The following is a 15,053-nucleotide window of genomic DNA, read 5'->3' on the forward strand; positions in this document are numbered from 1 at the left end:
ACAAGATTATAACAGAGAAGTCTAGCATGGCTGACTCCATCTTGCTGCCAGCCTCACAGGCTGGCTATCCAAGCTCATGCCTGGGCGTAGGTCAAGCCAATCAAGGGGGAGGAATATAGTTTATAGTTTAATTTTAAGGCAAGGATGATAATAGTCCCTCCCTAAAACTGTTCCCCTCCCCAGTCCAGAGCTGAAATCCCCTTTGTAAAACTAATGAAAGTCCACAAGATTAGGGTTATGGGAAGGGCCTGAATTCTGCTAAAATGTTGGGATAGTTTCTATGATGTCTTACTGCTCAGGAGACACGTGTCCAGAGGTCCCAAGACTTGTGAGTTCTCCAATTAATCCTATAGATAACATCACTACTGTAGAACCTAAGATTGGTCTTTTGAGATGTTTTCAGACTTTTGCATTCCAGCAACTGACTGACCCCACCCAGAACCATGACTCAACACTCAATTGGTCCTGTTGCCCCTCCCTCAGCAAAAGGCCCACTCAGCCCATGAGGACTGTCTTCCACACCTGTATGATTGCATCCCCAACCAATCAGCAGCACCCATTCCCTAGTCCCCTGCTCACCAAACTATCCTTCAAAAACCCTAACTTCCGAGCTTTCAGGGAGAGTGATCTGAGTGACAACACCAGTTCTCCTGTGTGCCCAGCCTCACATTAATGTTAATTAAACTCATTTTTTTTTTTTAAGATGGAGTCTCACTCTGTCACCCAGGCTGGAGTGCACTGGCGCAATCTCAGCTCACCACAACCTCCGCCTCCTGGGTTCAAGCCATTCTTGCACCTCAGCCTCCTGAGTAGCTGGGATTACAGGCACGCGGTACCACATCTGGCTAATTTTTTGCTATTTTTAGTACAGACAGGATTTCATCCTGTAGGCCAGGCTGGTCTCAAACTCCTGACCTCAGGTGATCCACTCGCCTCGGCCTCCAAAAGTGTTGGGATTACAGGTGTGAGCCACCATGCCTGGCCTAATTAAACTCTTTACAGCAATACCACAGTCCCAGTGAACCGATTTTGTCCATGCGACAGGCAGGAAGAACCCACCAGGCAATTACAAGGTGACCACTATTTCAACTTAGGTCCATGTGATGTTAAAGGTGGAATGGCTCTTAGATGCTATCTAGTATTGGTCCTCAGTGGATTGGGAGTAAAAAAAACTTGTCCTTCCCCAAAGACAGTTTGAGAAGTGATAATTTAGTTCATGTTCCTCATTTGAGAAATAAAAAACCTAAAGCTCAGAGACAACAAATGACATGCTCAAGGTGGCACCAGTAGTAGCAGAGTCAAAACTAGGTCCCAGAATTTCAGTCTGGTCTTCCAATGCTCTTTTCATTACAAAGTACAAGAAATTTTCCTTTAATTAGAAGTTTTCACTGACGTGCTTTACATAGTGAATTTCTCTTTTGCTACTGACTATTTCAAACACTTTTGTAATTACAAAGCAATATCCAAAAATAAAACTTCTTTATTCATGCTAAAAAAAGAAATTATAGTTCAGCCCATTTCTATTTTTTTTTTTGAGACAGAGTCTTACTCTGTTGCCCATGCTGGAGTGCAGTGGCATGATTTTGGCTCCCTGCAGCCCTAACTCCCTGGGCTCCAGTGATCCTCCCACCTCAGTCTCCAGAGTAGCTGGAACCACAGGCATGCACCATCACGCCTGACTGATTTTCGTATTTTTTGTAGAAACAGGGTTTCACCATGTTGCCCAGGCTGGTCTTGAACTCCTGGGCTCAAGCAATCCATCCACCTTGGCCTCCCAAAGTGCTAGGATTACAGGCATGAGCTGCCGTGCCCGGACAGTTAAGCCTATTTCAATAATAATTTGTATAAATCCTGCAGATTTCCCAGGTTACAAAGTCCCATTTGCATAAACAAGTATCTTCAGACCCACTTTGCTGAACTTCAGTATCCAAACAGCCTTCTCAGGCTGCAAATATATAAAAAGCAGTTAAAAATTATCAATTAAAAAGTAGTCTTTTGGCATATAATTATGCCCAAACATTTGGTCACTGGAACTTATAATATTGCTTGAAAATTACTAATTAGAGGTAGGTTTGGCATAATATTAACTGTGGAGAAAGAACAAAGCTAAGTGTCCTGCATGACTCAAGTGGATGCAGAAGGCTGTGCTGAGTGTCAGCTTTTTCCCCCCAACTCCAGCAGCAGCACTGCAGAAAGCCCTTCTAGCTGCAGACAAGTAACCACTGGGAGGTAACAGAAACACCACGGGCCTGGAAGTCAGGGGACCTGTTGCAAACTAGCTGCACAACCTTATGGAAGTCATTTCCTCTCTCTGAACTTCAGTTTCCTCAACTGCAAAATACAGGTGAAGCAGGGTTGGATCTCAACCGGAAAAGCAAATATATGGCCCAAGGGGTATGCAGACGTCACCAGTCAATAACAACACTCACTCCTTAGCCAAGTTCAGACAGACCTTCAAATCCTTCTCAAGTCAGTACTCCAACCTCCTGCCCTTTAAAGCGTGGGCCTTTGACCAATGGCATTGGCATCACTTGGGAGCTTATAACAAATGCAGAATCACGCCTGTAATCCTAGCACTTTGGGAGGCCGAGACGGGTGGATCACCTGAGGTCAGGAGTTCGTGACCAGCCTGGCCAACATGGTGAAACCCCACTCTATTAAAAACACAAAAAATTAGCCGGACATGATTACAGTAGTGGGCTCTGTAATCCCAGCTACTCGGGAGGCTGAGGCAGGAGAATCGCTTGAACCCGGGAGGCGGAGGTTGCAGTGAGCAGAGATCGCGCCATTGCACTCCAGCCTGGGCAACAAGAACAAAACTCCATCTCAAAAAAAAAAAAAAGCAGAATCTTGGTGGGGCATGGTGGCTCACACCTGTAATCCCAGTACTTTGGGAGGACTGTTTGGGGTCAGAAGTTCAAGACCAGCCTGGGCAACATGGCAAAACCCTGTCTCTACAAAAAATACAACAATTAGCCAGGCATGGTGGTATGTGCCTGTAGCCCCAGCTACTTGGGAGGCTGAGACAGGTAGATGGCTTGAGCCCGGGAGGCAGAGATTGCAATGAGCGGAGATGGTGCCACTGCATTCTAGCCTGGGTGACAGAGCCAGACCCTGTTTCAAAAAAAGAAAAAGAAAAAAAAAAAAGCAGAATCTCAGGTTCCATCTCAGACCAACTGAGTCAGGATCTGCATTTAAATGGGATCTCCAGGTGGCTCGATGCCTGTCAAAGTCTGACTGCCTTGAACAATGAGTGGCAGAGCTGGCACAGCAAGTGAAACCCATATGTCATCCCTGGCCCAGGGAAGCTCTAGGAAGCATCTGATTTAGACCCCTACTGATCCTTGCAGGTTGGGGTTCTGCCTAGGTCTTGACAGCTCTCTTGGAGACTGCGATGCTTCAGCTGAAAGACAGTTCAGCAAAGTTCCTGCTGTCAGATGACCCACCAGCAGGAATCCATGCAACTTACCTGCTCTCCAACAGCCCACTGTCAAATTCCACGCATCTCCTGGCACCAAGAGGTTCCCGTCTATCACCTGACACACATGCTCTCAATCACCTGTGATATCCTCTTCACTTCCAACTTCTTCCTGGGGGTGTCTGCCCCTCCTTCTAGATAAAATCAATCTCCAACCTGACCCTAAATTGGCCTGCCTATTCCTCCCACTGACCAGACCAATGGTTCTAGACCAGCAGCTTCAGCACTGTTTGGAAGTGTGTTAAGAGATGCAAATCTTCAATCCCTACCCCAGACCTAGTGATCAGAACTCTGGGGGTGGGGCCCAGCAATCTGTGTGTCCAACAGACACACAACCTAGGGGATTCTGATGCACACTAAAACTTGAGAACCACTTGGCCAAAAACAAAAAAATAAAGTCAGTGTGGCCGGGCTCAGTGGCTCACGCCTGTAATCCCAGCACTTTGGGAGGCTGAGGCGGGCAGATCACCTGAGGTCAGGAGTTCGAGACCAGCCTGGCCAACATGGTGAAACCCTGTCTCTCCTAAAAGGTGGCACACGCCTGTAATCCCAGCTAACTGGGAGGCTGAGGCGGGAGAATCACTTGAACCCGTGAGGCGGAGGTTGCAGTGAGCTGCGATCACACCACTGCACTCCAGCCTGGGCAACAAGAGCAAAACTCCGTCTCAAAAAAATAACAAAAATAAAATAAGTCAGTCACACCCAACCACCTCCTCACACTGCAATGACAGTTAATGGGACATGAGGAAGGACTCCAGTCCCTGCTCTGTCCCCAAGTTCAAGACGTCTGGCAGGAGTGTGAATGTTTCCTGACTATAAGAATATACATACTATAAAAACATACATATTTCCCGACTATAACAACGTCCAGCAGGAGTGTGAATGTTTCCTGACCACAAGAACATACATATTTAGCTGGCACTCTAATAACCCAGGTAAATAACCAGCCAAGTTAAGACAAAGGCCAGCAGTCACTTACCCTACCATTACACATGATCAATGAATTGTAGTAAACTCCAGCGCCATAGTTATTCTGGATGGACGTGATAATCTTGGGCCCTAAAACTTTTAGGAAAGAGTAGTGACTCCAATTTTTCTTCAGGTTCTTTGAATGCCATGCGACAGGGTCATCTACTGTGAACACAAAGTCCAGCATAGCATTCTGTGGAGTGAAGAAAAAAGAATAATTTCAGTATTAATTCCTAGATAGGCAGCAAGAGAGCATGGAAAAGCTCTAACATACTACGCAATTATCATCAATAGTCAGAAGGCCTGGTGCTGTCATCAGAAACGTGAGCGAGTCTCTGGAACAAATATGAGCTTTGTTTTCATCAATGTAATAATAGCAAACACTTCTTTAACATGTATTGTTGTGCCAGCATTCTTTAAACACTTTATGGGTAACATACGCAGTCACTCCATTTATCCTCAACACAACCCTACAAGGTAGCTACTGCTATTATCTCAATTTTATAAGAAACCAAGGCACAGGGGATGCTCTTTGCCCAAGGACACAGAGCTTGTGAGTGGCAGACCTAAGAGGTCTGGCTCCAAACTCTGTGTGCTGAACCACTGCACTACACTGCCTTTCACAAATGTAGCTAAATGTGCTCCGCTTTTCTTCCAGATCAAATTAGCACCACCTGGATAAACTCTACAAAATACTATATAAAAGGAAGTCAGTTATTTTATCTCTTACCCATTCACCAACCACTTATTGAGTACATAAGTAATGAACTCTGACAGGCCCTAGGGTAGAAGTATAGAGCTCAGAGTCTACTGGAGAGAATAAACAAATTATCACTACATTGACTTGATAGAGGAATGCAAAATGTACTAACTGCACTCAGAATAGGGATCAGATCAGGGGCACAGGAGGGAGAAATTCTCCTAGAGATGACAAATCTGAGTCTTGAAGGACACGTGAGTTAAACAGACTTGCTGGAAGCACTGGGGGAAGCACAGGGAAGGGTAGGGAGCCGTGTTGGAGGAAAGTGCTCTGTGGATATGGGAGCCAGCATGTTCTGGAAGCTGCTGTCAGATATGACTGAAATAGAATATTTATGCGGTGGGAGATCAGATCAGAGAGGGAGGCTGTTTGCCATGCTAGAAAATTTTCCTGCAGAAGAGCTGACTGGAAAGAAGAGGGACTAAGGGGGTGGGGGGAATTAGATCTGAAGCCATGGCAAGATTCCAGGTGAGAAATGAAATTATATTAGCTAAGGCACTAAGGATGGGGACTGATGTGAGAAAGATGTAGGTGTTGGAATCTACAACTTGTTCACTTGAATGTAAGGAATCAAAAGTGAGGGAATGGGAAGGAAGGACCTTTTCTTGCAGGGAATTCCAGGTCTACTCAAAGGAAAACCTCCATGGAAGAATGAAGAGGTGGCCATCAGGAGGCTAACGCCTGCTCTGTAGAGTGTGACTCTACAGACCACTGGGGACACTTAAGATTTGGTGGCGAGGCAGGTATGGAATAAACATGTCTTTAAAAAATGTGTAATTATGTTAAGGTATATTCGGGAAAAATAACTAGCCTATAATAACCTATAATTTCTCATATGCTGCCAATTTAAAGAAAAATATTAAATAGTAGTGTAAGTGGGAAACAGAGGAAATCCAAGCAGCAGCATAGATGGCCTCACCAGGAAGTGAACAGGCAGGATGTTAATCAGAAGACAGACTACAGCCAGGTATCCAGACGCAGGGGGCCCCATTAAAACCTGCACACTGAATTCTGCAAATTACAAGGAAAACTGTACCCTTACTGAGGCTGTGCTGAGCCAACTCTGAAAAGTAACAATGCCTAGTCTCAAACAGACCCTTGTTAAAAGTGCTGAGCGAGGGTAAATATACTCGTCACGCACTAACTTTTGACGTTAGTTACTTTCACTGCACCTGCCCTGGTCCTACAACCAGTCCGCCAACTTCCTGAAGTCAGAAGATCATTTTGCATTTTCTCCTACATTTATAGAGGTGACTCTCACCAAACTTGGCTGCGCATTAGAATCACCTGGGACGTTTCTTAAATTCCTGAAGCCCAGGCCTCATCCCAAACCAATTAAATCAGAATCTCCATCGGCAGAACCCGAGCATTAGGATTTTCTTAAAAGCTCCCCAGAAAATTCCGATGTCCAGCCGACTGAAAACACTGAAAGAACCTGATAACGATTTCTTTTCCTTTCTTCCACTTGCCCCTGCAGCAGTTTTTCCTTCTGCCTAACTGCTTCTCCTGCTCTAGACCCACGTGGATTCCTAAGTATCCTTCAACACCGTCGCTTCAACTCGCGCTGTCGTTATACTAGGAAGGCAGGCCTATGGTTCACTCTGCTAGTGGACACGTGGAGTGTGCAGAGCGGACAGGCAGCTCTCCGGCTCTGAAGGAATCGAGGGCAAAACGGGACTCGTGAGAACAGACAGTTCCCCGTCGTGGGGCTGCCCGGGCTCACCTTCTGGTCTGAACTGGCCCCTGCCTGGCGGTACACCCCGGAGCCGTAGACGAAAGCCAGACTCAGCTCCTCGGGGAAGTGAGACAGGATCTTGCGGAAGGTCACCCACGAGCTCTGCAGCGTCTGCAGCGCCATGGGGTCGAGGCTAACAGGGGACACTCAGCGCAGCAGGGCGAGGACAACCGGGCGGGGAACAGACACCGGCTAGGCGGTTTAGGGTGGGAAATGGAAGTCGGAGACTGGATCGAGGGACACAAGGCTGAGTGTGGGGTGGGACTGCAAGGACAGGCAAGGATTGGGGCGTTGGGCCACGAAGAGCAGCTGCAGCAAGACGCAGCCCAGATAGGCTCGGGTGGGCGGCGGTCGCACCGGCAGAGCTTCCGTCCCTTGCTACGCCCCACGCACGCACAGGCGCTTCCAAGACGCAAGAGGCGGTGCTCGCCTTAGTGTGGGGAACGCGAGGCTTTGCATTGTCCCCTCGTGGTCGGAGGAGTGCCCTACAGGCTGGCGGCTAGGTTGCGACTTGGACAAATCGGCGGAGGCGAGCGTCACCCGACTCCGCGGGCCCTGAGCCTTGATATCCTCTGTACTTCTCTCTTCAAACTACGGTTTAAAGAATGACTATAAAATCGTGAGCGTATTGAAGGTTTTTAAGCGAGGCGACACTCACATAATATGGAAGTAGCCGTTCTGAAATGGACAGTGTAGTAGCATTTAGTACCTTGACAATACTGTGCACCCATCATCTCTCTAGTTCCAAAATTGCAGATTTCGAAGATTTGGAAAAACACAAAATTAAAATGATGCCCAATCCCGCCATGTAGAGAATACCACCGTCAAGATTTGACCGAGACTTCTTCACGCTAAAGCCCTTTTCAAATACAAGGGTGGATATGGGAGTGCGTGGTAAAGGACTGCACAGACGTTCTCTGATACTTGCATTTAATTTCAAGGGTGGATCATAGTTTTTGCCCCCTTGCCTTGTGGAATGGTCTCACAAAGGGTGCTTCAAATGCAGTTTCTGGAGGAAACAGGACCCTAGGAGTAGAAAAATCTTACAGCTCTCCTCTTTGTATGACTGGAGAAACTTGCTGAAGATTACCATTCAGGAGGTGGTTTGACTTCCAGGACAGAAACTTTTTCAACTACCCTCTCCTTCCTCCCCAAAATACACTACCTCTCAAAAATAATAGAAATAGTAATAGCTAACATTCAGGTAATGTTGACACATTTTCACATGCACTTCTCACTGAGCACCCTCTAGTGCCCTGTGGCAGGAGGGCCTTGGTTTTACTGATGGCCAAGCTAAGGCTTAGAGAGGTAAAGCCAGGTGATAGGATCACATCAGCCTGTGGCAAAACTAGAGCTAAACCCAGGTCTGGCTCCAACTCTGGGATTTTTTCGAAAATTCTGCTCTGTCCTTGAAGGGTTTTGAGCAAGGACTTATGTAATTCACATGTTAGCCTGAATTGTGGGGGACTGATTAGACAGTTGTTATCATAGTTCCCCCATGAACTGGAATCGGCTAGGCCAAGGTCTTAGAAGCAGGGATGGGATTAAATCAATTGGAAAAATGATTACTTGCACTCACACCCTGGGCCTGCACTGAGATGAAGAGATCTGAGCTGCCTGCTGCCCTGCAGGAGCTAGGGGTCTATAGAGGAGAGGAGACAGACCTGCAAATCAGAGTAGAATTTGGGTAATGCAGCCAGGTACCCAGCGCAGTGCGGGAATGTAATGTCCCTCCAGTGGGAATGTCAGTCAGTTCTGGGTGTTGGGGAAAGGGACCAGAAGAGGTTTCACAATGATGGCATTTTGAGCCAGGCCTGGAAGCTGGGTAGGAGTTTATCAGGCAGAAGATAGATGGGAAAATTCAACCAAGAAAGAATTGAAAGGACTTGGTGACAATAATACTAATAATAGGTGTCATTATTAAGCACTTAGTATGCCCAGGCACTTTTTAGACTTCTTTGGGGCTTTTCTGTTTTTGTTTTTTTTTGAGACCGAGTCTTGCTCTGTTGCCCAGGCTGGAGTGCAGTGGCACGATCTCAGCTCACTGTGACCTCTGCCTCATGGGTTCAAGCAAGCATGCCTGGCTAATTGTTGTATTTTTAGTAGAGACAGGGTTTCACTGTGTTGGCCAGGCTGGTCTCGAACTCCTGACCTCTAGTGATTTGCCCACCTCAGCCTCCCAAAGTGCTGGAATTACAGGCGTGAGCCACCGCACCCAGGCTTTTTATACTTGTTTCTTTTCATCACTCCAAAGATCCTATGAGGCAGGTTCTCTAAGATGATGATATTTTTCATATGAGGAAACAGAGGTCCTAAAAGGAGCAGTAAATGTTCCAAAGTCACACAGGAAAGTGGTGAAGTCGGGGTTTGAACCAAGGGCTACCTACCTCTAAAGGCCAAGGTCTTTACCACCATGTTTAAATGTCCTCTACAGCGGCTTGCAGGGTGAGAGAAGGAAATGGGAAGAAAGCAGGCACTCAGGCATCAGCCAAGGGTCAGGAGCAGCAGCAGTAGCCACAGCAACAAGCAGGAGACCAGCGCAAGGGAGCGGAGAGAGGCCGTTTGTCTGCGGCCCCTGGTGTGGGCATGGTCACTTCCGTTCATTTTTACTACATATCGCCCTTGCCCAGGGTGCCGGAATCAGAGTGCACTCACCGTGGAATTACACTGAAGCCTCTCACCCAAAGACAGTGAATAAATCTCATTACCAGCCGGTTCCTTTTTTATTTCCTTCCTTCCCTTGGGGAAATAATTCAACCTCATTGGATTTTTCCTGTTTGCAAAAGTAATCCATGTTCATAAAAATGTAAACATTATGAAATACATACATTATGCCCCAGAAATAGCCATGGTAATCTTTGGCACATATTCCTTCCAATATTTTTCTATGAATATATTAACATTAAAAACAATTTTAAGTGGATTCCTAGGATAGATACTATTTTGCAATTTGCTTTTTTTGCACTTAGCGTATCAGGGACAATGTTCTGTGTCAGAATATATAGATTTCCCTCATTCCATGTATTAGTAGCAAATTATTCTAAGATACGGATATGCCATAATTTTGTTTAAAATTTTTTGTTTTAAAGAAAGTGTTTAAACATTTTCTTTCTCTTTCTTTCTTTCTTTCTTTTCTTTTCTTTTGTTTCTTTCTTTTTTTTTTTTTTTTGAGAGCGAGTCTTGCTCTGTCACCCAGGCTGGAGTGCAGTGGCACAATCTAGGCTCCCTGCAACCTCCACCATCCGGGTTGAACTGATTCTCCTGCCTTAGCTTCCTGAGTAGCTGGGGTTACAGGTGCCCGCCATCATATCTGGCTAAGTTTTGTATTTTTCGTAGAGACAGGGGTTTCACTATGTTGGCCAGGCTGGTCTCGAACTCCTGACCTCAAGTGATCCACCCGCCTCGGCCTCCCAAAGTGCTGGGGTTACAGGCGTCCTGGCCTGTTTAAACATTTTGTTGTTGATGGATGTAGGGTATTTGTTTTCACACCTGCAAACAATGCTATCATGAGCATCCTTGTACATTTTTTGTGCATAAACAAGTATTGCTATAAGATAGATTCCTAGAAGGGGAATTGCTGGGTCAGAGTGTCAGCACACTGCTAAATTCCCCTCCAAAAGATGGTGCCAATTCACACACCCACCAGCAGAGTTCAGCCCTTGATAGAAATAAAGATGCTGCAATGTTTCTCCATTTGTCTCCCTTACAGGCGTTCACACCCAATTATCAGCAATTTTCATGTTCACAAACACTTTTCTTCCTGCAATGCAAAACCACCAGCTGGAAGTTTCCATCACATTCCTGTGTGCATTTTGCCTTTCCCCAGAAAGAGGCAGAAGCAACGTAGCCACGAACACACTTGTATTCTTCAGCAGAAATCTCCCTGCTCCTGGCCCTTCATCCACCCACTCTCTTTTAAATTACCATGGCTTGTGAAATTAGAGGCTATTAGGAAGACCCAGTGTTCTATATAATCGCTTTAGGGTTCTGTTGGAAAGCTTATACCAATGAAATAAACATGTTAGAGAGCCACTTACAAATATAGATAAATGCCTGGTGACTCGACTGAATATTGGGCCTCATTCTTCTGATTTATCTAGCAGTTGTCTTTGTATTCCTTAATAATGACCTTGTCAGGCTTTCACTAGGAGAAGGTTCATCTAATCCACGTAATCCATTTTTTTTTAAAAGCCCTGTAAAAAAATATCTATGGCTTTAATGCTTTTTTTTTTTTTCTAATCAGTGTTTAAGTACAGGAGAGAAAAATGTTTGGGGAAGAATAAAAATCCAGGCTCAGTGGTTCTTACAATTAGCCACATGTTCAATTGGTCTGCTGATGGAGGGGAAGGAGAGGGGTCTTGATCTCCATCTTGTCAGAGGTGGGTCACCCTGTCCCATTTGTCCATTCTCGGCTGATTGATGGTTAGAACTGGGACAGACTGGGAGCATTTTTTCGTTTTTTCTTTTCTTTTCTTTCTTTTCTTTTTTTTTTTTTTTTTGAGACAGGGTTTCACTCTGTCACCCAGGCTGGAGTGCAATGGCACGATCTCGGCTCACTGTAACCTCTGCCTCCCAGGCTCGAGTGATCCTCCCATCTCAGCCTCCTGAGTAGCTGGGATTACAGGCATGTACTACCACACCTGGCTAATTTTTGTATTTTTGTAGAGAATGGGGTTTCACCATGTTGTCCAGGCTGGTCTTGAGCCCTTGAGCTCGAACAATCCACCCACCTAGGCCTCCCAAAGTGCTGGAATTACAGGCGTGAGCCACTATGCCCAGCCAACTGAGAGCATCTTAATACATCTTTAGTGTCTGATCAGGGGCTTGAAGGTACCACCTGGGTTGGAATCCAGGCCCCAGGATGTAATAGCTCTGTGACCTTGGACAAGAAGACTTAGCCTCTCTGTGCTTTCCTTTCCTCATGTGCAGCCTGGGGAGAGTAATGACACCTCACTCACAGGGTTGTTGTGACAGCAAATGAAACAGTATCTAGAAAGTACATAGAATAGCGCCTGGAGTAAGCTTTCAATCAATGGAGACCATCCTCCTGAATTCTTAAGAGACAATGTACAAAAGGAATTAAGAAGCATAATTATACCTACATCTTTATGGCGTTTAGCATTTTACACAAAGCACTTTGCAGACATGATTTTATTTAGCTCTTAAAACAAATCCTGGGAAATTAGTGGCTATTATTTCAGTTTTACAGATGGATAAACTGAAGCTTAGAAAAAAGAAGTGATGTGCCTGAAGTCACAGGGCTAATGGCAGCTGCTAATACAGCCTCCAAGTCCGATCCCTTTCCTCTTGCACGAGAAAAATAACACGGGGTGTTCATTTCACCAAGGGACCCATTCATTCATTGATTCATTCTCCCATTGAAACCTTCCTCATCCTTTAGTCCCAGCTCAGCTATCAAAGCGTTCTGTTCTCTGTGCCTTCCTAACCCTTTGCTTTTAGCTCTCTAGCTCTTGTCTTAAATATCAGATATGTCCATCAAGTACAGTTATAAAAGGCTTAGGGGCCCTTTGAGGTCAGGAACCATATCTTATTAATCTTTCTGTCCTTTAGTGCCTAGTACAGTGCCTGAAACAAAATTTCAGCATTTGAAAATGTTATAGTCTGGTGGCAAAAAATTCACATGCATGCAAAAAAAAAAAATACACTATGGAGAGTATAAACCAGATCTATACCACCGCAATGGTAAGACAGCAGGGGTTACTTTTTCTTCAGGGTTTCTGGGAAAGCTTGTTAGAGGGATGACATTTGGATTAGACCTTGGAAGATGACCAGCAGTTCACCAGAGAGTACACCGTGAAAAAATTCTAAGGAGAAAGAATGGCCTCCATACTGGGTCTTAGAATCCTCCTTCTAGGAGGACACTGAGTTTTCCAGTGGAGTTCAGGAAGACCATGGACTTTTACAGTACCAAAGAAATGAATAAATAATGGTGGAATTCCAAAGAACAGAGCAGGTATCTCACTAGGCAGAATGTGGAATCTGGATTGAGACTGCTTGGTTTCAATTCTCAGCCACTGATGATCTGTGTGACCTGGTGCAAGTTGGCTCTGTGTCTCAGTTTCCACAAGTATAAAATGGGGATAATATGAGCGTCTACCTCCCAGAGTTGTCATGACAACTAAGCTGGTTAGATCAATCTCTGACATGTAGTGAGTACTACGTATGTGTTTACCCTTCTGATTCTCCACTATCCCTGAAATTCAAGCTGGTCAGCAGCTGCCCACTTTATCTCTCTGTAGAACTGGTCCTGAATTTTGGGAGAAACTGAATTGGCAAAGAACTGAGTTAGAAGAGAAAGAATTAGTTACCATATACCAAGTCTGTCTCTGGCATGAACGCCTGCGATCTGGGTTTGGTGTAAAGCAGCTGGTCCCAAGGAGGGTTATTTGATAAAAAATTCTATCAGCTAAGTTTGGGAAATTCTGGATTAAACAGAGGCAAATCGAGATCTTTGATGTGGGATTCCTCAGAGCATTAATATATTAATAAGCATCGTGAATCTCCAAGAGAGAAGCAGAACATGTAGCATTTTCCAATCTCCCAGACCAGGTTTTCCTCCATCCTCTGCTCCCTCCACCTTCTCTCTCAGTGTCTTCTGGGATTCATATTCTGTGGCATAAATTTAGGAAGCGCTGGTGCCAAGCACTCTCTTGCTGTCCCAGAATCATCTCAGCGTCCCAAACCAATCAAGACTAATTTTCACGGACCTCTTTTGCCTGAAGGCACCAGGGGATCCTATAGCCTAAGAGAGAGATTGAGGAATTTCTCAACACATGAATTACGGTTATAACTTGTGGGTGTAAAAAGCCAAGAATTTCTATGCTTTGGACTCTGAGGATGTCTTTGTTCAGACCCAGAACTGACAAAACTCTAGGTACAATCTTCCTAGACTTACTTCCTACAAAGCGTTTAGAATGACACTTTCCAAACCTCCAGGGTCTGAATATGTAACCCTTTTGTGAAGTCCTAATTAGAGAAAAGGAGTTAGGCTGGTGAGAGCACGGGAAAGCAAAGAAAGAAAGCAGATAAGCTATAAGTCTGCCTTTCTTTGTGGTCCAGGACACGTAGCCCTCCTGTGCCCAACTTATCACCAGACACCTGTACAGCTCGCTGTAACCTTGGCGTTATCAATACTGCACAAAGGTCTTTTCAGTACACAGCAAAGAACCATCCTATAAAATCTCCAGCAAGCCTTTGTTTCCTTGCAGTCAGCTTCTCTCTTGCTGATTCTGCCTGTTGCTCCTTTGCAATGTACTTTCATACTTTCTCTACTAAATCTGCCTTTCTTTACCTACAACTGTCTTGGTAAAGCCTTCTTACCCCCACGCCACCAGCTCAGATAGTTGCCACTTACCAATGACACCTTTCACCTGGGTAAATTCCTCTCTTTTTGGGGTCCCAAAATATCTTGAGCTTCCTGGGCCTGTTAGGAAGTGATATTCTTTACTTACCACAGGTCAGGAATCTTGTAAAGAAACTATGTAGACAAGGTCCAGGCAATCTTTTGTTTGTTTGTTTGTTTTGAGACAGGGCCTCCCTCTGTTACACAGGCTGAGTGCAGTGGTAATCATAGCTCACTGCAGCCTTGAACTCCTAGGCTCAAGCATTCCTCTGCCTCAATCTCTCAAGTAGGTGGGACTAAACATGTATGCCACCACTCCTGGCTTTTATTTTATTTTTTTTGTAGAGACAAGGGCTTGCCATGTTGCCCAGGCTGGTCTTGAACACCTGGCCTCAAGTGATCCTACCACTTCGGCCTTTCAAAGTGCTGGGATTACGGGGGTGAGCCGCCATGCCTAGCCTAGGCCAATCTCTTCAAGGGGCTTTTTATTAGCACTGTAAAGTTGATGTCAATTCCTCAACATAGTCTGGTCATATCTGAAAATAGGTCATTCCAGTCAAAGCCTTGGTAACATAACCAGTTTCTCTAATTGTGTCATGTTACAAAAGAAAACAGATTCTTACTGAACTTATGTAAATAACTATATTGTCATAAATTAAGAATACTCACAAATAGTTTCTAAATTCCAAATAAACCAGGTAAAGAGAAATATATCTGTTTTAAATTTTGCTGACAAAAGTATACTTTA

The 15,053-nt window shown here is 45.1% G+C and overlaps 1 protein-coding gene across 4 annotated transcripts in view; it reads right to left on the minus strand.

Moving 5' to 3' along the window:
* Nucleotides 1-7,354, minus strand: part of TAMM41 (TAM41 mitochondrial translocator assembly and maintenance homolog) — a 124,770-nt gene extending 117,416 nt beyond the window's left edge. For 3 of the 4 annotated variants that reach the window (XM_009444911.4, XM_054680382.2, XM_001152940.6), the window contains exons 1-2: nucleotides 6,931-7,348; nucleotides 4,458-4,640 (exon numbers count right to left, since the gene is read on the minus strand). In XM_009444911.4, the coding sequence (XP_009443186.2) occupies nucleotides 4,458-4,640; nucleotides 6,931-7,065 (318 nt within the window). In that variant the 5' untranslated portion in view covers nucleotides 7,066-7,348. Of the gene's footprint in view, nucleotides 1-4,457; nucleotides 4,641-6,930 lie in introns of all 4 variants that reach the window. The other variant, XM_001153179.5, reaches the window with a different exon arrangement.
* Between the last annotated feature and the right edge of the window lie 7,699 nt (nucleotides 7,355-15,053).

This window comes from Pan troglodytes, chromosome 2 (assembly GCF_028858775.2).
Source record: "Pan troglodytes isolate AG18354 chromosome 2, NHGRI_mPanTro3-v2.0_pri, whole genome shotgun sequence".
Taxonomy (NCBI): Eukaryota; Metazoa; Chordata; class Mammalia; order Primates; family Hominidae; genus Pan; species Pan troglodytes.